This window comes from Haemaphysalis longicornis, unplaced genomic scaffold (genome assembly GCF_048455015.1).
Source record: "Haemaphysalis longicornis isolate Haplotype H1 unplaced genomic scaffold, Haemaphysalis longicornis Haplotype H1 scaffold_4, whole genome shotgun sequence".
Classification (NCBI taxonomy): Eukaryota; Metazoa; Arthropoda; class Arachnida; order Ixodida; family Ixodidae; genus Haemaphysalis; species Haemaphysalis longicornis.
The window spans coordinates 4,745,018-4,769,762 of record NW_027526361.1 but is presented as its reverse complement, the minus strand read 5'-3'; the positions used below and the strand labels follow the sequence as shown (position 1 = coordinate 4,769,762).

General features: G+C 48.7%; 1 protein-coding gene across 1 annotated transcript in view; it reads right to left on the bottom strand.

Annotated features, from left to right (window-relative positions):
- The window catches only part of LOC144178145 (uncharacterized), a 317,073-nt gene that overhangs the window by 99,318 nt on the left and 193,010 nt on the right, over positions 1-24,745 (bottom strand). The window contains exon 4 of the mRNA XM_077705716.1: positions 313-447. Within this exon, the coding sequence (XP_077561842.1) occupies positions 313-447 (135 nt within the window). The remainder of the gene's footprint in view (positions 1-312; positions 448-24,745) is intronic.

The following is a 24,745-nucleotide window of genomic DNA, read 5'->3' as shown; positions in this document are numbered from 1 at the left end:
ACTCGTGTGCGCCTCGCGCTAGAACGTAACGCGTACCGAAAAAAAGAAACGAAAAAAAAAAGAACACCGGAACACTCGTATACGCACCGCGCTGGAGCGTTTCGTGCTTCGAAGGCAAGAGACTTTCACAACAAAGCTGTATACCTCTAACTCCCAACGGTTTCATCTCCGTTGGCAGAAACGCCAGGTGCCAAGAATACACTTGTACACTGCATGCTTCGCTCCTCCCCAGGTTTCACGTTATTAAAGATGGCCAGGGATTTTTCAAATGCTGTCGCGTTTGATAAAGACTTGTCGCCATCTGCCACTCACTTGGAACGCATTTGGTGGTGTGCGCGTCCGGCTCGTGTCCGTCGAGGCAGCGGCACTCGTTCTTCTGGCAGGACGAGTGCGCCACCGAGAAGGCGCACGCCTCGTCGTGGTCGCACGGACCGCCCAGCGGCGAAGCTGCACGCACCGGCCAAGGAGAGACAGAAAGTTTGGCTTTAATGACTCTGTCGAAGCAAATGGTCAGAACGAGGAATGCGATCAGGAGAGATGGATTCATTTCACACACCGCTAGCGAAAGGGGCAGCTGGCACGCCCCCCATAGAGGATCCTCATTCCGCAGGGAGGACACGTCGGCAAAATGGACACACCGGTGCAGCAAATATTTGAACGCACAAACATTTTTAACTCGGTTGGCGAGGGAGTGCACACAGCAGGCGTCAGGAAAGCACGTGACCTTTCCCGCCGGAACTGTCGCCGGCGCCGGTCGACGCCTGCAATAGCGACACTCGGCGCACTCTTTATTCGCATTGGCTGGGCGGCGTTTTATAGTGCGTGCATCTGAAATAAAAACCCAACACGTGGTCACTGCCGAAGCATCCAAAAAAGGAGCGGGCTCTCTCAGTTGGCCTTCGGCTTCTGTGCAGGCAGTGTCGCAGCAACATGGTTGGGGAGGCTGCTGCTACAACTAGGTGCGCTGAGTCCGGTTTTTAGGTTGTAGGCTCAGCGTCGACATCGAAAGAAAATTCATCGACATCCAAAATATACGTTGTCTCGTTCTCGTGGAATTAGAGTATGTTAACCTTTTTGCTAGTCAACATGACTGTCGATTTCAGCGAAACACCAGATGCCAGTCTCTGGCGCCACTTTTTTTTCAGAAACGAGTTATTTGCAACTATTTGCAGGTCACTAAAAATATAAAAACACCGTGCACACAGCTTTTTGGTTGGTTCTGTCTCTACGGCAAAGAAGAAAAAAAAATGGCCGCCGTCCCGTCCTGCGAACGTGAATGTCCAGCGAAGCTGTATCAAACACCGCCCATGCTGATGGGGGGTATGTATTATCATTACTTTAGAGTAATGGTAGTGATAATCGCTTTGTGGTGCCTGTGGTAGACCGTGATTGGTTCAGCGACCATTTTCGCTACATTCTTATGCAACCGGGAAACGAACGCGGGGTGAAGGAACGTGCTCCCATTGCCGCAGGCGCGGTTATAAACCATTATGCGGTTTGCACTTTACACGAGGGTTTCGAATGAGATCAAACGGCCCTTTCGAAAACAGCTGACACTTAACCTTTACTGGGAACGCGTGCGAGGATGTTCCCATTGTTCACAGGACCTTATCATCCATCATATGCGGTTTGATGCTTATTGAAACTAATTTTAAACCATCATCGTCGTTGGACTGAGGGGTGCATATTTATGTTTAATTACTTGGTACGTCCATTTAGCCCTCTCCAAATACAAACTTCTTCTATCGTGTTAGAATGACGACAATAAAGAAAAAAAAAGTGTTAGAATGGCGCAATCGTATTGACGTCGGCTACATATCGCGAAGGACCCAGGTTCGAATCCGAACACGGGAACCGTTTTTTTTTCTTCAATTCCCCCACTACCGTCACCATCGCCAGTGAAAGTTGGCTTTCCTGCAGTGCGTTTTGTGTTTACGCCACGACATTTTCCCACCAACGAGAGGTATACAGCTTCGCTGTAAAAAATAACCGAATGTACGCTCAAGTTTCCATTGTTTGCAACGTCCACGGTACTGTATGGGGAGAAGAAGTGGAACCGCTGCTGTACTGTGTTGAATCCGCTCACTCAGAGCACTCACAAAACATCCGATGGGATCTCAAACAGCTGAAAAAGAAAATACTGAGTGTTCACAGAAAGCCGACCTAAGAAGTAGAGCCGGCCGTTCACGCCAATACCTAGAAATTGAAAGCAGTCTTCGGTTTCACTACATTAGCCGACGTTCGGCGTCAGCAGTGGATGGACGAGTGAAGTGTTGTTGTGCTGTACACAGTTCAAGAACACACGTCGCCATGTGACGAAATAAAAAAAAAATACCCGTTTTCGAGAAGCGTCGTGGAGTCACGCCATTTGGCACACAGCATCATAAAATGTCGGGCCGCTACCCGCGCCAATCTCCGGTTTCAGCTATCCTGGCCACTGTTTCCAAAAGGCGCGGTCAACAAGAAAGTGCGCCAAGATTGTGAGGGCGCAGAAATAACAGCAGCTATAAAGCACTCTCGTTGACGGCCGCGTGTCGCCCAATTTCGCAATCTTCCGTCCCCTTTGTCGTCTAAACTTAACGTCAGAAAACGGAGAAACCTAAGGCCAAATGGACCAGCTGGTCCACTTAGGAAAGCAATACTGAAAGCAAGGAAGTGCCTAGTGCGGAACATAAAACAAGAAAGTAAGGAGTGTCAGACCAAAGGCCCAGAAAGATAAGGGCACTGCATCACGGATATCAGTGTTTTGTCGGGTGCTCTCGACACAACCACTTTTTCTTTCGAGAACCACAAAAAAGCAGGAGCAGAAATCGAAAACGAAATCCAAGTGAACCTTTATAGAAGTGTATAAAATGCCAAACCCCTTTCCTGTTCTTTGACCAAAAGAAAAGCGCGGCTGAATGAGAACTTCACCTAATGGATTTTTACCTGAGGTGCATTTAGTGCGCGCATTAAACTTCAAAGTGCATTAGTATCGACATTACTCTTCCAGACGACAAAAGCACCCAACAGTTGAAGGCATCATAAAGCTCACTAAATGCACACCACAAGAGGTTCCGTTTCCCGTTTTGGAGAAGATTCTACCGGACTTAATTTTAGTTCTTCAGACCACCAGTGAAAATTTGCTCAAGTTACTCACAGGATAACCAACTATGTTTTGCCTACTACACTTTCCGCTATTTTGAAACATTTACCCGCCTGAAGACTGAAAAAAAAAAGGAACCGTTATGGCCAGCTTTGCTCGTTTTTAATTCAGGTTTGTCGCATTTTGATATTATTCCGGCGCCAGACGTTCAAAGCGAATAAATACTGTACCGGTTTGCCATATCAACTCCTTGCGTGGCTTCAGACGAGCTGACATCGCCTTGAAAAGGGGACGCCAAACGAGGGACCCCAGGCCGTCATTATTTCGGGGATTACATGAGGAGATTTCAATTTGAGCTACCACCAAAAAGCTTGGGCTTACCAGCCGGCTACAGCGCGTGCTTGAGTAAGGCGTAGGTGCAAATTCATGTTCTTGCTCGCGACCTCGCTCTCATGAGCGTTCACACGCTTGCTCGACTGCTGGCTACGCAATTGTCCGACAGCACGCTTTCGATTGTTTCCTTCGTTCTTGCTTGCTTGCATGCCTGCTTGGTACCAGACAGGGAAAGAATTAAATGCTTTCAAAGTTCGCGCTCCGTCCGGTGTAGTAAACCTCTGCCATTCTGCATCTTCAACACTTGGCGCTGCACAAGCATGCGCGGCGCATTCGTGAACCGCTGGCTTAATCCCGTCCCACACGGTGCGAACTCCCCTGCGACGCCCCTGCTGCGGGGCCGTTCGATCGGACGGCAAAAAGATCTATTTTCGTTGCTGCGGAAAATTTCGAAATGTTTGGAATGACCGAACGTCCCCTGTGGACGCGGTTTGGCACCTGGAAATTCGCACGGCTACAAAAATAGCGTATTACCCCTCCCCCCCCCCCCTTCCTCCCGTCCGAGCGAGGGAATTCCCAGGGAAATTCGCACCGTGTAGAATGCGCTTGAGACGAGTGACGACACGCAAGTAGTACAAGGCCTCTGAACACGGCGCGTAATGACGTCTGTGCAAGGACGAAAGGCAACACTGTATTTCTCAAATGCGGACTCCCACAGGGAGACTGACAAGAGGGAACTGGATTTGAAAAAGAGCTCCTTAAAAGTAACAAGTCACCTCGCAGTGAGACGAAGCAAGAGGTGCGCGCACTCTGTCGAAATCAGGGCGCTATATGGATGTGCTGTCGAAAAGTTTCCCACCCGCGCTTGCAAAAGATGCGATCTGCGGCAGAAACCGGACTGCCTCTTCTAACTGCTCGGCCGGCTCGTATAAGTGTACACACGCGAGCGTGAAAAATATGCCTCTCCGGAGCATAATCGGCACCGCTGACAACGCTCGTTCCGCGGTGCAAAAGTCCGGGTAGATGATTCCGCAATCAGGCAATAGCAGCACAGCGATGATGCAAGCAATGTAAAAAAAGGGGAAAAAGATAGATAAAAAAGTGGCGAGCGCCGCGCTCCACCGATTCGATTCCGTGGCAGCGCCAAACGCGGCCGGATAGAGAGAAGAGAGACAACGCTCGCATCCGATCGCCGGCCGTGCGCGAGGGAGCAGAATGGATTTCGCGAACCGCGCTCTGGAGCAGCCGCTGTGCTCACCGCCGCCGAGTTGAGTGCTGCGCTCGCGGAACTGCGCGGCTCGCTTCACCGCGGACGCCAAGGCGCACTGCCGCAGAGCGCGTATAGGGTTGCACGCTAGGGGCGCAGCTGCCCGTACTTGGTGTCCATACGTCCACAAGCTTCGTGATTCGCATCCACGTTGCCCTACTGCTTTTAGAGGCAGTGCACGATGCTAACGACGTTTGGGGATGACGGCCGCTCTTGTCTACTGCAGCAGGTCTGTCCTAACAAGGGACAGAGCCTGTATTGCAGGTGCAGTGGCAGAATACCCTAAAGTTACTTTCTTGGCTTCGTTCCGCAGCGAGGACAGACTAACTGATTTGCGAAATAGCATTTTTTTTAAACTCAGAGGCAAGAAGCCCGGAACTTCGTACTTTATTTTCCCATACTATTGAGTATGCAAGCAATAAAATGCTTTCCTGGACAAGGAATGCGCCGATACAGGAGCGGTGCGAGACCCATAGTTACGAACGCACAGAGGTGCGGTTCATGACAGCGACGATGTCATCGGACGCGAAATGTGACGCATCTTCTCTAACACTGTGCCAGGCTCTCCGAGGAACGGCTTAAAGGAGCCATGAAGACAAATTACAAGTTCATTTTATTCGAATGATTTGGTGTTTTATGTTGCCCCCAGCGCTAGTACGGCAGCAAACGATAGTTTATTCACTAAGAAATTAATCAATTTATGTTAAAATTTTGATTCTCCCGCCAAATCATGTGTTTCGTGAGGTCGTCCGCGATGACGTCAGAAAAGCAGGCCTTGAAGTGAACGCTAACGCGGCACTAGGCATCCAGCGAACTACAGAGCCTTGTTTAACGTCAGTCCTCCCAGATGGCGCTACCATACCGTGGCTGACATTTGCCCGCCTTTGCTTTGTTTTTGACCGTATTGGCGCCTGGCTTGTTTTAAATGCAGAGCATTTCTTTAACTCACGATGTCACCCGTTCTAGTTGTCCATCGTAGTCCGCACCCCTCCCCCTACACTATATAAAAAAAATAATACTTACCGGCGCCTGGTTTCGATCCCACGACCCTGCGGGCGGAACGCAAGGTACATGGTGCTCTACCCACTGCGCCACAAAGCCGACACAGAATGGAGGGCTACGAATGCGCCTTATATCCTTGACTCATTCAAACTACGTCAAGAAGCTGCTGATACAACGCATTCACTACCTGTGGGCGGAACGCGAGGTACATGGTGCTCTTCCCACTGCGCCACAATAATCATACCCACCTGCTAATAAATGATGTCACGTGACCACGTAATTACGTCTCCTCATTTAATTACAATACAACAACCAACAGCAACAACATTAACGTAACGCAAGCTACTTAACGTCGTGCGCCCCCGGAAATGCTCCGCACTTGATCGTGCCCCTCGCGAGGGGGATGTTTAGTTTCCTGCCGCAGCAAGAACCAGGCGGCCTCCTGCGCAGTTTGTGGCGCATACCCACTTGGGGGATTGGCCAGGATCGTTTCACTTACTACATGCCGGTTACGGCAGGGTTTGACTCGAATTTTTTATTACGGTAGAAAGTACTCGTGTTGGGAAACATGGGGTATACTCGACAAAGAGGGTCACGTAAGACAATGTCGCTTGCGCTAATCGGCCTGTGTCGTCTCAGACAAGCCGAAAGCGCCATACTCCTGTGCAGCTATCACAAGCCAAGTGTGCGCAGTACCAACAACCGCACGCTCTGGTACTTCAATGTTTACGTGTACTTTCGTAGCCTCCATGCTTACCCCACCATTGTTACTTCTATAAAATGAATATATGCATCACATTTAAGCGAAAATATCTCGCGAAGGAAGATTAAAAGCCCTGCATAACTTGTATTTACTTTTGCCGCCCTCCGCCAATCGCAGAGCTGTCTGGTATGACATCATAGGTTCTGTTGCGGGAAATGAGCTAGTGAGTCGCATGGCCATTGCAGTTTTTCCTAATTATGAAGCTTATTTGAGCGAAGTTCACGTTAGAAGTGGTGTCAGTATGATTCGAACGAGGCAATTTTTCGAATAAACCAAAGTCGTGTTTTGTCTTCATGGCTCTTTTACGCATTCAGCTCATCCCATCCGATCCCTCAACGAATGGAGCGCCTACGAGTGACGTGAAAGTTGCCGTAATGACTGTGTGGAAGTTTGCCGTGCGCACTGCGGTACAGTGAAAATTACTCAGATGAAGTGGTCCGTGTGCTGGGCGGACACGCAAAGTGATTAAGCCCCATCAACTTACTGGTTTATTTCCCTCCACTTCCCGCGAAGGAGGCAATCGACCGCGTCCTTTTAGATAATAAATAGATTCATTCATCCATTCTAAGCAGCCGGCTCTGGAGGCCGCGCAGGCTCAACAGGGGTGTTCCATCCTGACTACACGCATTAGTATTCTCACTAATAACTAAAAACGAATGCCCCGGTGTGTTCCTATAGTACGCGTTCTTGCCACGGAGATTAAACTTTCTAGTGCGATGGGTTCGAGAGCGAGCGCCCAGGTGTGTTCTTTTAGAAGCGTTACGTTCTGGCGCGAGGCGTTGGAAACCGAGTGTCCCGGTGTTTTAGTACCGTCCGTAACTACATGAAATGACAACGACAGCCCGAGCCCCTAAGGGGCTCTGTCCCTAAAATGCTTACCGTGGTCAGAATCGAACCTGGCTCCTTAGCGATATATGAAGCCGACGTCTGTCCGGCTGCTCCATTCCGAAGCGATCAAAGCAGTTCGGATTTTGGACTTTGACTTTGACTCAGGTAGCATGGGAGAAAGCTTCGCATTTTAACTATATTTCACTTTAAAAAAAAGGCGCTTTGATTTTTTAGACATACCATTATTCAGAACATTAAATTGTCCTTAATTCCAGACTTTAGCTTGCCACTCTTTCTCTGTTTTACATATGTCGTAATTGATTCTCTTGTTTCATTGTTTCAATTTTTCTAGATATTTGTACTTGAGTGCTTCTATTATATTTATATTTATATTCACTGGCAATTTATGCAATATAACATCTACAATCTTGTTCATAATAACGTACTGTCTAGATAACGTAACGTTTAGTGCTAAAAACACTCTTTTCATCGAATCTCCTGTTTGTTGCACTTTGTAAAATCATGGGACCTCCTTCTGTTTAACCTAACCATGTACTGAGCATTCTATTTATAATGAAATATTTTCGACTTTCGGTGGATCCGCATGTTGCGTTTTTTCCGGCGTGAGCGAAAAATATGGAACGCAACGTGAACAAGTCGTCTGACCGTCAACGTTGCCATTGCAGCGGGCTCACCTTGGTGTAGTCACGTGCAGTTGCGACTGAGTTCCTCCACTCGTACGCGTTCAGTCTCGCAATATTCACTTGCCATCACCACGCGTTATCAAGCACACGCTCTTAACTGTCTTTCTACCGCTTGGTGATCGTTCGGCGATTGTTGGGTGACGTGTTTCTCGCGTCCTGTCGGTGCCTGCCATTAGCCGCTGTATCGCTCGCTTGCTTCTTTGATTGCATGCTCATTCACTTGCTTTTGCTCGCTCGTCGGTCGGAAGTTTCCTTTCCGCGTTTTGTGCACTCCACAAATTTCTCAAGGAACAGCTTTCTCAAACTTCTCAACTTTCTCAAGCATATTTTTGTTACATTTTATTTCGTTCTTGGCCATAGATAAATTTCTGTAGGGTTAATTTTCTTTGCCGGCCAATTATTTGTTTTGATGCTGAGCAAAGGAGGCGTACACATTTCATTCGAGTGAGTAATGTTTACTCCGGTTAAGTAATTTCTATGGTAGACTGGAATGGGCTTGTGAAAGGCGCAGTGCAGATTATGTTCACGTACTCCTTCATTAAACATTTCCTGAATTAGAGTCCCGTTCGATCTCTACCTGTGGGACCAACCATGCAGCGTTTGAGAAGGTGCAAGACAAGGGTATAAGCGAACAGCGAGCTGTGATAGCACTCCAACGAATGCATGAGTATCATTTAAATACTCGCACGACCGACATCATGGATTCACTCAGGCCGCGGAATAGGTCAAATGTGGTTCGCTTAAGACCTGACCAAAGAAGCAAGCGCTGCGTTTACTAATGTTCTATGAGGGGTCACAGCTTTCGTATTCATAAAGCTTGACATTTGTATATACGCAATATTCATGTATGTATCTTGATTCTTGTATATAAAAAAGTCAGGAGATTTGTACACATCGCATTTCATCCTTACGTTTGTTTCTTGCACGGCATTTGGTTGCTGCTTGCTGGGCAGAACAAAGATAAAAGGCCATAAGCTAGAAAGTAAATATTCGTTCAACCAGAATTTAGAAGGTTGTTATTATGACGCGAATGTCCACCCTGATGGCTGGGGAGTTAACTTGAGTCATGTGGCCGATCGTGAACCTTCCACGATATCGCAACAGCAATTCCCACAGGGGAGTTGGCAGGAAGAAGGGACGTGGTGGAGGGGGAGGTATATCGCCCACTATGTCATTACAGACTGAAGAAAAAAATTAATGGGAGTATCCCTCCCCAAATCCTGGTTACGTATACGCCGGTGAGTGAGCACGCTAGAAAATTCACAGCGGCCAGTTGAGTGAATATACGCGGCGCATACGGGCACGCTGCACCAATGAAATTTTCAAGAACTCCATTTTACAGGCGGCCAGGCATCTCTACAGAATTCGTAAGGACGGGTGTCTGTATCTCCGTGACCATCTTTGCTGTTTCACTGACAACGATTGGAGATTCCGAACGGCTGCATATAACTGCGCAGGAGCGGCGGCTCGAACCGGCCTGCGGAGCAAGTAGGTAAGGGCTCATAAATATGCAAACGAGGCGTTCGCTCCGCAGACGCCGGCCGTCGCGTCCGCTGCCTCGTCGCGAACTGAGGGAAGGGAGAGCAGAAATGGCGTGAACGGGAGCAGCCCGTTGGATTAACGAATGCGCACGAGGACGCCATCACGCGAAACCCCGGCGCCTGCGGTCAGGGATAGGTATTTGCGGGGAACCGTGATTAGGCGCGTTCCCGCGCGGTCCCGCTCTTTTTTGCTGCAGCGTGCACGGAGCGAACTTTGTGGTCGACATCCAGAGCGCCGGAAGCATACGCGCGCTTGATTTAAGCACTTCGGGTGCAGAGAGAAATGGAGCACTCATGAATGGGCCGATACCAGCGCATGCGGTGCTTGTTCCGAATTCCCACTGCCTTCTTACGTGTTTTTAACGGTGGAGCTGCTGTCACTGGCCGTAAGTTCGCCGTTGCAGGAAAAAATACCAAGAAAATGCCGAGCACTCGTGAGCGCGTGTCTCGCGGCGGCGACAGCCCAGTCCCTAGCTCACGCAGTGGCTTTATAAACAACCACCACCACCACCACAACAACAACAACAACAACAACAACAACAACAACAACAACAACAACAACAAAAACTCCAGCTTTGTAGTCAAGCGCCGCCACGCATGTACAAAAAGAAGAAAGAAGATGAAAAGACACCCTGCTTGTAAAAAGTCGCCACGGCCACCGCATTCTCTAAAAGCCATTATGGATAATTTGGAACATGGCTACGAGTGTGCCACTCCATCCCAAGACGACTTGCAGGTGATGAAGAACTGGTGAAAGTCTACAATGCTGCATCTACCCCTCGCCGCGAGAAAGACAACGACCCCTTCGATGCATATGACGACGATTACGAGCACCGCAACTATGCAAATAAACAATGATACTGAAACTTAACTATGTGTACGGCAATGCTTACCTACAGCAACTCCGCCATTCAAGTCTTGCGCATGAATGCAAGCTTCTCTGAATTTTTAAAGCTCTACCACCGACATACCAAAATTAGCACTTTTTCCGACACTAGATGTGTACAGTTGTACACGGCAATGTCAGGCTTAATTAATAATACATAAGTAAGTTCATTATAAACCAGTGTTAGCAACGTCATAATTGCATGCACCCGAAAGAAGCCAACTTCTGTAGCAGCGTAATGCAAAACGAACAAATGGTTGGCCGCCACATCCAACTGACTGACAAACTCAACCCTCGGCCCTCAGTACCCAGTAATTAAAGAGCAACTGTCCATGGTGGTGGTCAGAACTGCTATACACAAGAGGGTGCTAAGAATCTCTGGGTCCGGACAGGCCGCCATTGGAACTTGGCCCTGGCAATGTTCAACGCACGCACTCTGTCTGGCGAGGGAAGCTTAGCGGTACTACTAGAGGAACTCTCGGACATTAAGTGGGATATTATATGGTTAAGAGAAGTTAGAAGGACAGGAGAAGGCTTCATGGAGCTCACTAGCGGACATATTTTGTGCTACACTGGATTCTAAGAGGAGAAAGTACACGGGGTGGGATTTTTAATCCACAGAGAAAGAGCAGAAAATGTGTAGGGGTTGTTCAGCATTAGCGAAAAAGTCACGGCTGTTGTGATCAAGCTAAATATGCCATAAATGTTTAAGATAGTACAGGCCTATGTGCCAACAACCCACTATGATGATGAAACCGTAGACAGCTTCTACGAGGACGTCGAATCAGCAACGAAGAAAGCAACAACGCAGTTCACGATTATGAAGGAGCATTTAACGCGGATGTCGGTAAGAAGCAAAAGGGATAAAGGTCAGTGAGAAACTTCGGTATAGACAATCGCAACAGTCGAGGAGATGCACTTGTGGGATTTGCAGAGAGAAATAAACTGAGGTTAGTGAACACATTCTTCTACAAGTGAAAGAATAGGAAATGGACATGCAGAAGTCCGGATGATACAACCAAAAACGAAATTGACTTCCTTCTAAGTGACAACCCTCGTATCGTCCAAGACGTAGAGGTGCTCAGTAAGATTCGGAGTAGCGATCACAGAATGGTTCGATGAAAGCTAAGACTGATTTTTAGAAGAGAAAGAACGAAACTTGTGGTAACTTAGAAACCCCGCATGGAATGAGTCAGATCCAGATCGCAGGTGTTGAAAATAACTCTTCAAAACAAATTCTCGCTTTTGATCGAGCAGGAGGAAGTCAGTGTAGACAGGCTAAATGACAACCTAACATTCGCAATCTGTGAATCAGCAGCAGCTGTAGGAGAAGTAACGTGTAGGAAATAAACTGGAAAACTAACGAAAAAAACGAAGGAACTAATTGCCAAGCGTAAGAACATGAAAGTGTCAAGCACGGCAGATCGGACAGAATTGGCCGAGTTGTCGAAACGGATCAACACCAATAAAACAAAAGACATTCGTGCTTATAACAATACAGTGGTCGAGGAAACGCTGCAAATAGGGGAAACGTGAAAGCAGCTATATAAGAGAAAGCTAGCCATCGGCAAAGACAGGGTGTACGCCGCGGGCCCCAGAGACGAGCAGGGAAACATTACGAACAACTTGGACGGGATGATTAACGTAGGAGAACGATTCTACACCAGGCTGTATGCCAGCAACGTTATACCAGGGGAAACTGCTGAGAGTACAAGCTTACCTTGCGATGTGCCACTAGTAACTAAAGAGGAGGTAAGAAGGGCTCTCAAGGTCATGAAAAGAGGAAAAGCTGCAGGTGACGACGGCATAACCGTAGATCTTTTGAATGAGGGAGGAGATGTTGTTCTGGAAAAACTCGCTGTACTATTTTCGGAATGCTTGAAGACTCAAAAAGGGCCCATAGCCTGGAAAAACGCCAATTCTGATTCATAAGATGGGAGATTCTAAAGACCTCAAGAATTGCAGACCCATCAACCTACGCTCAGTTGTTTACAAGCTGTTTACCAAAGTAATCGTTAGCCGCATAGGTGACAGCCTGGATTCCCATTAACCCAAAGAGCAGGCTGGGTTTGGGAAAGGGTACTCAACCATGGACCACATCCATGCCATCAATCAAGTGATAGAAAAATCCGCAGAATACAGAAAACCCCTTTACATAATCAATTATAGATTATGAGCGTTTGATTCCGTACTCACCGCAACCGTTTTAGAAGCACTAAAAGATCATGGAATAAAGAAAACCTACATAAGACTTCTATAAGAAATTTATAAGGGATGCACGGGCACGATAACTCTCCACAAGCAAAGCGATAAATTTCCCATCCGCAAGGGAGTAAGACAAGGAGATACCATCTCTCCAAAGCAATTCACAGCGTGTCTGGAGGGGTATTCAGAAAGCTTGACAGGGAAAACTTCGCATGAAGGATAAACGGGGAATATTTGAGCCATTTGAGGTTAGCGGACGACATAGTCTTGCCGAGTGAGACTGCAGAAAACATGCAAAGGATGCTCGAGGAACTACAATCACAAAGCACGGCCGTGGGGATAAAAGTGGCGCTGGTGGAACGCACTTTATTGGCCTTTACAAGGGCAGGGGTTGAAGAGAGGAGGCCCGGATTCCGGCTCAGGGAATCCGAGTGCCACGGACGCGACCTCTGCTCTGCCGACAAATAGGAGCTGGTCTTCGAGGCAGGGGCTGCCCAGGATAGGCCTCCAAGGCCTAGGAGCATGGCGGGATGGAAAGGGGATGCTGCTGTTAGCAGCAGCTTGTTGCGGTGCCTGTTCTAAAAGCAAGGTAGGATGAGTGCCGATCCGAGGAACCTAAAGAGGGGCGAGCGGGAGGCCCAGGTTGTGACTCCAAAGCCAGATCATGAGCTCCACGGTTCCGTCGCTACCACATAACTTGCACTGCGGATTGGTGAACTTCGTTGCATTAAACTGGTGGAGTCTGATTGGACCCATGAGAGTGTTTGTCTGCACTCGCCTTAGCATTGTCTGCTGTGGCTTGGTGACGTTGAGATGGAGATGTGGCAGCCGTCGCCACCTGGATCGAAAATGCTCAATGATTTTGGCGAAAGACATCAGGCTATCGGGTATGTAATCCACGGCTTCGTCTTGATTGAAAATGGTGTTTCCGGAACAGGGTGAAGGAGGGCGAATTTAAGGGGCTAGACGCTTGTGGGCCAGGTAGGTTAGAGCGCTGGCCGCCACGTGAGCTCGCTCATTGCCCCTGTTGCCTGAGTATGCCGGGGTCGAAAGCAGGTGGAATGTAGTACTTGTGTGGCGGTACCTTGATGATGGGGCAAACAGATTCTCCTGGGGTTTCCTTGAGACGACACCGGAGGTGAAGTTTCTGCATGCCTCTGCCGAGTCAGAGACTACGTAGATGATGGGGGACATTGTTGGTGCCTGGGCAATGGCCGGGGCGATTGCCACTTCTTGGGCTTCGAGGACTGAGACCTGTGGCAGTATTGTCATAGCGGAGACGGTGTTTCATTCTCATCGACTGCAACCAGAGGTCTTTGTAGCTGCCGCCCCGGATGGGCAGGGCTGCAGCATCCGTGTAGAGAACCGCTTGTGGAGGGATGCACGATAGGTGAGCTTCGATGGTAGGAGCCCTTTTCTACCTGCTGTGACGATGTTGCATGGGATGCATATTTCTGGGGTTGAGATCGACATGTATTCTAGACCACGAAGTTGTCGGTAAGGAGCGCTTTATTCGACTCTCGGGAGTCCCATGCGTGGGGAGGCCCAGGCGTCGGAGTACGTGTGCCCCCGCCGTCGTTTTTTCGAGCCTTCTGTACTGACAAGTCAGATGGGCTGCGATTAGCTTCATCGGTAGTGTTATAGAGACCCACTTCTTCAAGTCTGTCCGCATTGCTCCACTGTGGTAGGCCCAGCGCCTGTTTATAGCATTTCCGTATAGTGATGTTTATCTTGCCAGTTTCACGAGCCGAAAGACGAATGTACGGTGTACTGTGAATGTTTACGGTAATTATGAAGTCCTGGACATTTCTCGTTATCTCCGCCTCTGTCATTCCATAGTTTCTACTTGGGATTCTTTTGATTAACTGAATTACTTCTGGGCATGTGGACTTGAGTTTTCGAATAGTGATGGTTTTTCCTGATGGTTCCTGATCCTGAATGATGGTTCCTGAATAGTGATGGTTCCTGATTTTTGAAGGTGCATCCCGAGGATGCGAATGTAGCAACTTAAGGGATCGGTAAAAGCATATATGAATAAATCTAAAGTAATGAGGGATAAGAATGCCAAAGTTGTCCTCTTCAGCTCAGGAAACGAAACGCGGGAAGAAGTAAAAGAATATAACTACCTTGGACAGATGGTTCGTGCTGACCCCAACCACGAGAGAGAAATGGCACGGAATAGGTATGCGTTGGGGAGCACTCGGCAAGCACTCCCAAATAATGAAAAGTAAGCTAGGTATGCCACTCAAAAGAAAAATATACAATCAGTGCACATCAGTGATGACATACGGAACTGAAACTTGGCACCTTACTAGACAACAAGAAAGCAAGCTTAGGGCGGCTGAACGGGCCATGGAACAAACACTGCCAGGAGTGACGTTCAGGTTCAAAAACGAGCTAGATAGAACAAACTATAGTAGAAGAGTTAGATGAACCGACAACCGGTGCACAATTAGAGTAACAGAGTGGATACCAACAGATGGGTCTAGAAGAAGGGGAAGACGAGTAATCCCATGGATGGATGAAATAAATTCGGGGGTAAACTGTGGACTCGAGAAACGCAGGACAGGAGTGGTTGTAGGTCAGTGGGAAAGGTCTTCGTCCAGCAGTGGACCTGAGCAGGCTTATGCTGCGTGCGTACCATTGCGTGCCACTCCGATCCAGCCCCACCGACCACCCAGTGGCGTGCGTGCATGGATCATTTGACATCCAAGAATGTGTCTTCAATTTCGAGTATGCTTATCAGCGCGTATCAGAGCGGCAATAAAGCATTGTGACAGTCGTTACTGAGTGAGAATGACCTTACAGCTCCATGTTCGCAGGGCGGAATGGCGTTGAATGGTTTTTCCTTGGCTACTGCGCCTTTCCATATACGCCTTGAGCGCGGCCTGTAGGGGCGCCACTGAAATCCCCCTAGCGGCCCGTTTCGACAGCAGGCGCGGGAGTCCGCGTCGCGCTCCGCAGTGCCGCCGCTGCTTTTGCGGCACGTTCACGACTGAGATTTACCGTTTGCGGGCGTTTGAAATCCATGTTTATCTGGAGCAGTCACTCTGTTCGCAAATGGGGTGTGTTTACGAGAGTATAAATGTTTCTGACGTGGTCTTAGTGTGGTACATTCGGTCTGTATAAGGGCCAGGTGTGTATCACAGGCCAGCGTCGCGGAACCGCCATATGATGGAGCCGATTGTAGTTACACTGACCTGAATTTACTAGCAGTGTCTCCGTAAACACCGGGTCCTCAGATGTAAATGCTACGGCTATACACTGCGATTTAAATCGGTTTTGTGCGCAATCAGCAGAGCAGTCATACCTGACAGCACGCCGTTGCCAATATTATACCTCAGATATCGATCACCACAATTTACAAGCCAGTCTGTGTTAATTTCTGGAATATTCATCAAAAGTATGATGGACAATGCATAATTATACCCGGGGATCAGCACACGACAGAGTCGTCTTGTCGTGAGGTGAGCGCCCGCAAACATTAGCTGGTTTCATTAGCTTGCCTTGGTTCTTGCTGTATGGCGTGTGTGGGCACATATTTAACGACGCACAGGCTTGGAATATACTTAACATTTTCGCAGGGTCTTATAAAAGGCATAATTTATTGTCCGGGATTAGGTAATCACGTCCCCGAAACATATTTTTCTGCGACATATATATTCGAAACGAAGCCGCATTCGTTGTTCACGCTGCAAAATAAAGCCTACCTCTCATTGTGCCAGTATCCGGTCTAAACGAGGAGACAGTAGAATTCATTTGTGCCTGATGTTTTGGAGGTGACAGGGGTGATATGTTGCTACCGTCGCCGACACCCGGAAGCGCGGCGACGAAGCGCGCAGAACCGCGTCCCCGAGTAGCTCTTGCAGGCGATCGCGTACTCTACGAAGACGCAGCTGCTTTTTAAGTGACCTGAACGTACTCTTTGCCTATAGACGTCACCATAACAAGTTTTTAGGGCGCGGAAAGGCGAAAAGAAGCGAAACAGAACCAAAACACTGCACGAGACCCTATCAGCCACGCAGCGCAAATCCCGTCAACACCGCGGAGAAGCGGCGGCAGGCGGCGCAGCGATCGCGAAGCTCGAGGCGTATACAGAGTACGGAATGATGGTTGAGGGATTTCTTGACGTACGTAACTTCGAATAGCGGAGCTGTTGTAGCTGGCCGTAATGTGCCGTGTGTAAAGCGTTAAAAATACCAAAAAATGCTGAGCGCTGCTGAGCGTGTGCGTTGCGGTGACCGCCGAGCGTCCCCGGCACGCGCAGTGGTTTTCGCAAAAAAAAAATAATAACTGCCAAAAACCCCGAGGAGCTCCTCGCGTTGCCCAGCAATCAACAACGCCACAGCTGGCGCAACACCTGCTCCACGGAACCTCGACGCAACTCCAGGAAAGCCGCGCATGCGTCGTGCACGTACGCGCCGCCGCTGCGCCCCAGCTGCCTTCAAGCGCTACCGCGCATGTAATGCTTGGCAGGAGGAACACAACTATATCGATGCATATGGCGACGACTGCTACTAGCATAGTGCAAAGCGATGACGGAACATGTAAATAAAGAATTTCAAACGAACAAATGTGTGGTGATGTGTCCTTCAGTGCTCACGCATAAAGAAATCCTGCAGCCTCGCTATGGCTCAAGCCTTGCGCGACTTGGTGCAAGCTTCGCCAGTGTTTTTCATAAGAAGGCTCTGGGGCCGGGGCCGGGGCCGACATTTATTCCGGTGTGTGAGAGCGGCCTAAGAAGGAAGCCGCGACTGCCGGTGACCGGCCAGGCGTGCAGTCGTGATTGTTTCGTATGCGGGGCTCACCTTGCATACCAAGGCCAAGAGTGGCTCATAATGACGAGAGGAAGGCCCAGGCCTTAATTACACAGGATATCAAGGCCCTATGAAGCCGGAGAAGAGGGGGTGTTAATTATGTCCCGACAGTAAAGTCTCGGAGAGAAAAGTCCAGAGCGAGGTTAGGGTATTCTCCCAGCAGATAGAGTGAATCTACTCTTCAAAAAAGCAAACTCAAGCCGGGCAGTGCTGGGTTTGACCTCCAAAAGGACCTAGGAAAAATGATACGAGATGCAGAGTGTCGCGCGTGGCAGTCTGGCCACATGCAGGACAGCGCTACACATGAGACATTGTTACAGATGGTCTCTGAAGAGCCCGTTTAGCGCACCACTTGGCAGTCTACGGAAGGGGAGCGCCTGTGACTCCAAGGATCGCGGATGATCGGTGGTGTTATCCCATAAATTTGCGTCCCAGATTGAACCCGTCGTCCCTCCCTGCCACCTGGCGACGACGTCATAAGTTATGGAAAGGGCGGACCTCACCTGACTCAGGGACGCACATGGCCGACGCGAAGAGCGGCGAACTACTGAGAAGTGTCCAGTGCCCTCTCAGTTTAGCAAAACGCTTACCTTAGCTGCAGCGGGTCAGCCGGAAGGCGTATCGAGTTGCGTAGAGTCGTGGTGAAGAGATTTGGTGACGTACACTCTGGGAAATCCCCATTCGGCGCCTTCACGAAAATGCTCCGCAATGACCAATGGGAGTGCCCCAGTGTGCAGATCCGGCTAAGACGTGGCCAAGCATTCAGTTTGAGTGAAAAAGGGCATCTGCGCTAGGACATTGTGCAATGCAAAACGCCTTGCACGCCTTGCGTGTTGTCCTTGCGCACACGCATCTCTTTTTTTGTCAAATGATACGCCAGGCTTCGTCATCAGCCGTGTTCGCACACTAAGCCACCTTGATAGGTCATTCTGCAGCATTGTGGTGAAGACGCCCTACCGAATATAAGAAATACGAATGAACGTACGGAGAAATTGTTTCTTAGACCAGGCGTTTAATGATTTGTTTGATAAAAGTGTCGCTGTATAACAATTTACTATGCGGAAAATTTTATAGAATTATTATAAGAATTATTGTGGCGCTGCACTTCAATACGATCCGAATAAAAAAGAATCCGCGTAGGCATATTTAGGCGCATGTAAACAGTTTTAAAGCTGCAGTCATCTATGAATTGTTAAGCAGCTTTCAAGATTTTTTTTTCAGTTTGGAGAAAAATAAAGAAGAGAACGCACAGACGCTTTCAGTGAACTTCCAGGAAACAAAAAAAAAATCATTACCCGAACTTTGCGAAAGCTCGACGGGCGCTGTCTACCTGCCGTGCGTCCTAATCCCTTTTGCCTTGACAGGGCTCTTGTTAGCGCGAAAAGTGTGGATACTGAGTTAAATCTCATTAAGGGTCATATCTTACGCGGCTGTATGGACGGGCACTTGCACTAATCTTTTCGAACCCCACGCGTAGCTAAACTTTCCTATATTTATCGTCACGCATTTGTTTTGTCAGAAAGTGGAGGAATTTTGCCAAGGCCCTCACTTCATCCGGTCATGCGGATGGAACATTTAAACGAGCGATAGAATGTCCAACGAGCTACGAAAAAGACGGGGCAGCCGAATGACCAGGGATCTTATTTTCCCCATTTTTAGTCAATATATTACACTTTCTACGCCGCTCAACACTTGACACTAAGTTATTTACTATGCTCCTGCCGATTTTTTTACTTCCCAGGTCTCACACCTTTTTTTGTAGTATTAGGGTCTTAAATTAATCATAAGTTCAATTTTCGTGAACAGCCATTCGCTTAAAGGCCAAGAAAACGTTTTGTTGAAGATGAAGGAAGCGGTTGGTAATGCACCCAAAATCTCGCATTTGTTAAGCTCACCCTTCATTTGTCTCTGCAGCCAAACACGTATTGCCATGGCCCGTCGTAGCGCTAATACATTTTCGTCAAATACGGTTCCATTTTTAGTGTGACATTTATGAAACTGAAACTTGCCAATGGGCGAAAACTTATTAATTCGTCAAACCTTAGCGCAAGGTCATGAACCCAACCTTTACATAAACTTTCCTTTACGCCGCAAACTTTAGCTTGAAACAGCCAAATGTAATAACGAGTGTAGCATGGCAGGCGCGAAAAGAAGGCGAAAACCTTCAAATGAAGTATTTAGCACTAAAAATGTCATCGTCCCAGCGCAGCTTTGGTATTTAATGCAAAGACGGTGCACCGATATCCGAAGGAAAAAGGGGTGAGAAAATACTGATGCAAAACCACCGGGTGAAACGCCTTCTATTTAACAGTGGGATTAAACAGGATTAGGCAAGCCCTGGTGACGTTCCTCGTTAGTTAGCTACGTGTACTTGGCATTTAACTTCAGTCCTTCGAACAAAACAAGAAGATAAAAGAAAAAATGCAGCCTATTCTTTTCTAGTTTACGCTGTCGCCCCCGTGCATTATGCTAAATACATTGCATGTTACACATGTTACACAATAAATACATAGCACGTCGTCCAGTGCATTTCTTTTCTTAGTCAACGTTTTTCCGCGCCTGTTTTCAAGATGACATTTCACTTTTTTTTTAAAACACGCGCACGGAGGGCAGAAGACGGGAAAAATTATATGTTCAACGTGAAAATACATCAACTTAACCTGTAAAACATGCCATAAGTAGAACGTAAAAAAGGAAGCAAAGCATAGCAGAGCACCGAAGAAGAAGAAACACATTTAGTTGTGAGCACAGTTAGTTGACGATGGTGGCCGCCGTTTTGGCGGGGACTGCGGCCACCCAGGCGACCAGTGAAGCTTGAGCCTCCTGGTCTGGGCAGCGCAACGCCTCCTCCCACCGCTTGAGTTTGTATACCGCAGTGCATTGTATGGCAGAGAACAAATTGAGACATCTTTTTTTTCTGCAACAGAAATCCAAGAAGCGAGGTCACGTAGTTTGTTTAGGTCACGTACTAGTGTGGTGACCTTCCTGAGAGGGATTTTGTTTTAAGCCGTTGTACTACCGAGATAACATCCAGACTTTTATCGCAATACGAAGCGTTACATCCAAGCTCCAGGGCTACGTGATGCCTGGGGATCGGACTACTGGCTAATATAGGATTGCTCCAAGTCAATAAGTGCTCATAAGTGCGATTTTTTCACATTGGTAACACACGTTGATTTGTTTGTTCTGTTTTGTACTGTACTGTACTGTGCAATGCTGTATTGTGCTGTACTGCAATGTACTGTACTGTACTGTACTGTACTGTACTGTACTGTACTGTGCTGTACTGTACTGTACTGTACTGTGAGATATACTACTGTACCTACACTACGTTTGGTTTTGAAGCTCTTTTGTTCCAAGGCTCTTGACAGTACTCTTTTTTATGTTTTGCGTTTTTATTGACTGAGTCATTTTTACTTCCGGGTTTTGTTTCCCTGTCACATTTTTGTTCGAGCTTCGTAATTTCCCAGTCCCGACTGACCCCCGACATCGCGGTGATAAATAAACTGGGGAATTTAGTTTTTTATTAAAGCGAAGCTTTAGTGGCTTCACTGATGCCGTTATACGCCAATTTGCCCAACAGGAAAGCCAACTTTCTGTGACGGTGATGATGAATGTCCGTGGGTGAAAGTGTAAGAAAAAAAATGTGGTTGATCCCTCTTCCATAGGAACCGGTAAAACATGAAAGTGAAATGCGCCTTCACAGGAGCATTTGAATGAATATTGTGCATCAATATGAACTTGCACATTGCTATTTTTTATCGCTATGGCACCGTTATAGGCCTCCTGCGCTAGTTTTGGCGACATGCAGCGCCCCTGGTAGCCGACGCCTCTGGGTAGTACAAAAGCAGACGACCCTCGCCGCCCTCCATGTGTTTTCAAATACAAGCCAGAGTGAAAGTTGGTTGTACTTAGTTTAATCGCTTTGTGGCGCGTTTAAATGACTGCATACTGTATGAAATAGCCTTTAAAGTAGTTCCACAGGCTAAACAAAATAATATCCGCTAAAACAAGCCGATTTATCGCGTTTCTTTTGAGCGAGCTGTCACGGTTGTCGCGGCGTTGTGTAGTATCGCCAGGTCGGGTGGTCAAACTTCCTGAAGACCGTTGCCGTTCTTCTTGCGTGCGGTCGACGAAGGAAAGTTCACGAGTAGCATAAATACGGAACGCTGCTGGTAAAGGTTGCTTCAGCGAGAGCATGCAAGTGAACGCAAGAATTGCGCAGAAGTCTCAGCTGACACTGCTGGCCTGGCACCGCCTTAAAAACGAGTGAAAATTTTGTTTTGTATTTTCGCAAACTAAATGATTCTTGCGTAAAGTTTTACGTCGCACGATTTACACACGGCAGGGTACATTTATATAGCGAGCAGGTGATGCAATAGCGTTAAATAAAGAAATTAGTGCTATTAAAGGACGCAAAACAAGCCCCAAATCGCACGCCCGCTGCCTGCAAAGATGTGTACTTCTATATTTGCCCGACATAACAGCCGTATACACGGCGCGCGGCCCAGAATATTTACATACGATCATCACTGACTGTTGGTTATCTTCTAGTGCAGGGGTCGTCGCTAACAATCTGAACGCCGACACGCCAGTTTTGTCCTCAAATGGAGTTAGGCAGCGAGACAAGAACAGAGAATTGGTCGCTTCCTGTTGAATTGTCCCCCATCTTCACACTTCACCAGATTATTGTCAAATATTATTGACAATTCGCTATTGCTTTTTCTTTAGCGTTCAAAGCCCCCCTCCCCCTCCCAGCCGATTTGCCGTCCAGCCCTCCGCCGTGTCGGCTGCATGCAACTCGGCCCTACAATTCAAAACGTTGCTGACCCTCATTCTAGCCTATTAAGTGCTAACTGGGGGTATAAAATGCAAGAGCGTAATTAAATAAATTGAGAGCAAACAAGGAAAGCGAGCGGCCTCTCAGTTCGCCCGACCACCTTGTTTTACCGCCACTAATTTCGGAATCGCAAAACAGATTCCACGCTTCCGACGCTCGCTGGATTTTGTCACTGAGACACGCAACAAAACGGCGAGCTAACGTGGCACCATGTATTCGTAACGGCGACGCAAACGAGCACTGTTTAATTAAAGTGCATGCATAGTGCGCAGGTACGCAAGAGCGGCTCACCGCAGCAGGCGAGCCAGTGGTCCACCGGACTCGCTGGCTTTTTAAAGCGCGATCATCGCCGATTGCGTCCCCTTATTTTTTGATCGGCTGTTCTTGAAAAGTCCTTGTCACCTAGAGTGCTAGTTTAAACTAGAAGTTTCCCTTCAAATGGTCAGTGAACCTGCGAGTGGGAGAGCGCCGTCACCGTCCCGGCACTTTCGTCGGCGCTGTAAACGTATTTAGCGCTGCAAAGCTTTTTCCCCTAATGCCAAGCTGATCGCCGGAAGAGACCGGACTCGTCGGGGATGGGCTGGTGACCATGTCGCAAAACAATCGGGAACATCGAGCTCATTTTGCTTCTGTCAACACGCGATCCTATGGGGCCCGCGCAGCTTTGTACTACCCGGAAGTACTGCCCGGAAGCCGCTTGCGCAGCGCCGCCTGGGCAGCGCAGGAGGCCTATACGCATCAAAGTTAGACACTGGATTTCACGTGCCGGAGCATTGCGTAAAACCGACTGAAAGCACAGGCGCTCGCAAACAGTCCGCGCGAACGAAACCAAACGGGTTGCCAGCGAAGCATTTGGTGAGCACACGGTCCGCTGCAGCAAAAGGAGCAGCCGACCGTGCCACCAGCGCGAAATTCCAAAGTCGGCGTCTATTTTAATCCGTGGTCGTTGCCTTACAGGCTCTGCAAAGGAAAGTTTGACATCCACCTGAATGCAGCTTACAGGCTCCTGGGAAGGTTACGCTGCGCGTCCCCCGCACACGTAGGAGCTGACATCGAGGCGACAACTGTCGGCGCTCATGAGCGTCATGATGCGCTACTTAGCTTTGCCTCTCCTATGGCACCACCATCTGAAGGGAAGAAGATAAGACCCATTTGTCGTCCGGTTTACGCGCCTGTCCATAGCGCAGTCGGGAGCGCGCTTCGCACTGTTACCATTGAGCCCGCCGCAGGGCTTCGTTTCGCCGCAGGGCTTCGTTCTTCAGGGCTTCCTTTCGAGGCCTCCACTACGTGCGCGTTTCAGGCAGCCCCCCCTCCCCCTCCCCCTTGTCGGTGACTCACACTTCCACGTCTCGACAGGCCTAGGATCTCTGGTGCCTATCTATCGGCGCGATCAGCATTCGATGGCGTGCCGACGCAACACGTGGAGACTTGCCCCACGGACACAGAAGCCCCGCGTCCGCTGCAGAGACCTCGTCTCTCCCCTCTCTCGGACTCAGCGTGCGCCGCTACTACCGACCGCTCACGAACTCTGGAAAGAGTGTCGTGTGTGTGTGTGTGTGTGTGCCGTTCGTGACGTGTGCACAGTCTAGAGTGAACGCTGTTTTGACCGTTAGCGCTTTGGGTATAAATAGACCCCACCCAAGCGCTGTAGTTTATTCCTGTTTGAGCAGCGAATCCATGCTGTCAGTCTGCTCGAGTCCTGTAATGTAACCTCGCCCGTCGGGGCATTGTTCTTTGGCTTCGACTCACCTCTCGCTATGAAGTAAACAGTTACGTTTTGTCTACGGCTTCTGGACTTCTTCTCGGCTGCAACAGCGGCTGGCCGCTCGCTTCACACCACGCTACCACACGTATGTAGGAGATGACGGAGCTCGGCTCGGGTCGGCCCTCCCGTACCAAACAGTAGCTCCCATTGCGGCGAAGAGTTCGTGGTTCAAATCCCAGCGCCGTCGCGTCATTCTATAGTTTTTCTAGCGATGTGATTTCCGTGACGGATATTACGTCAGTCAGATCTTCGTGGACCCCGGCATAAAACACTTTCATGTTAAAAAGACGCTTCCTGTAGCCGGAATCGAACTTGGGTCCCTCGCGTTGTGAAGCATGTGTCTATGCGATCGCTCCATTTCGACATGATCGAGGTGAACGCCACGCAGCAGGTGCTGATTCACGCCGTGCACCCCAACCCAAACGTTAGGCCTACGGAGTGAACACCTGAGAATCGCTGTGGGTATTCTAGAAAAGTGGTGCGTACCTCCAGAGCAGGCATACTCGAAGTGCGGGATTGGCTCACCAAAGAATCCATCACGAGAAACCTTCGCGTTCAACCATCGTCGTCGTCGTTAGACGGAGGGGTGCCTGAGGGTTGCAAGCTGGGCTAGTTGGAAATTTGTCATTCTTGGATAAAACCAGCGCTAATTCAGACGAAGACGAAGAAAGTGAACCACAAGGACAGCCGCTGGGTCGCCAATTCGGGT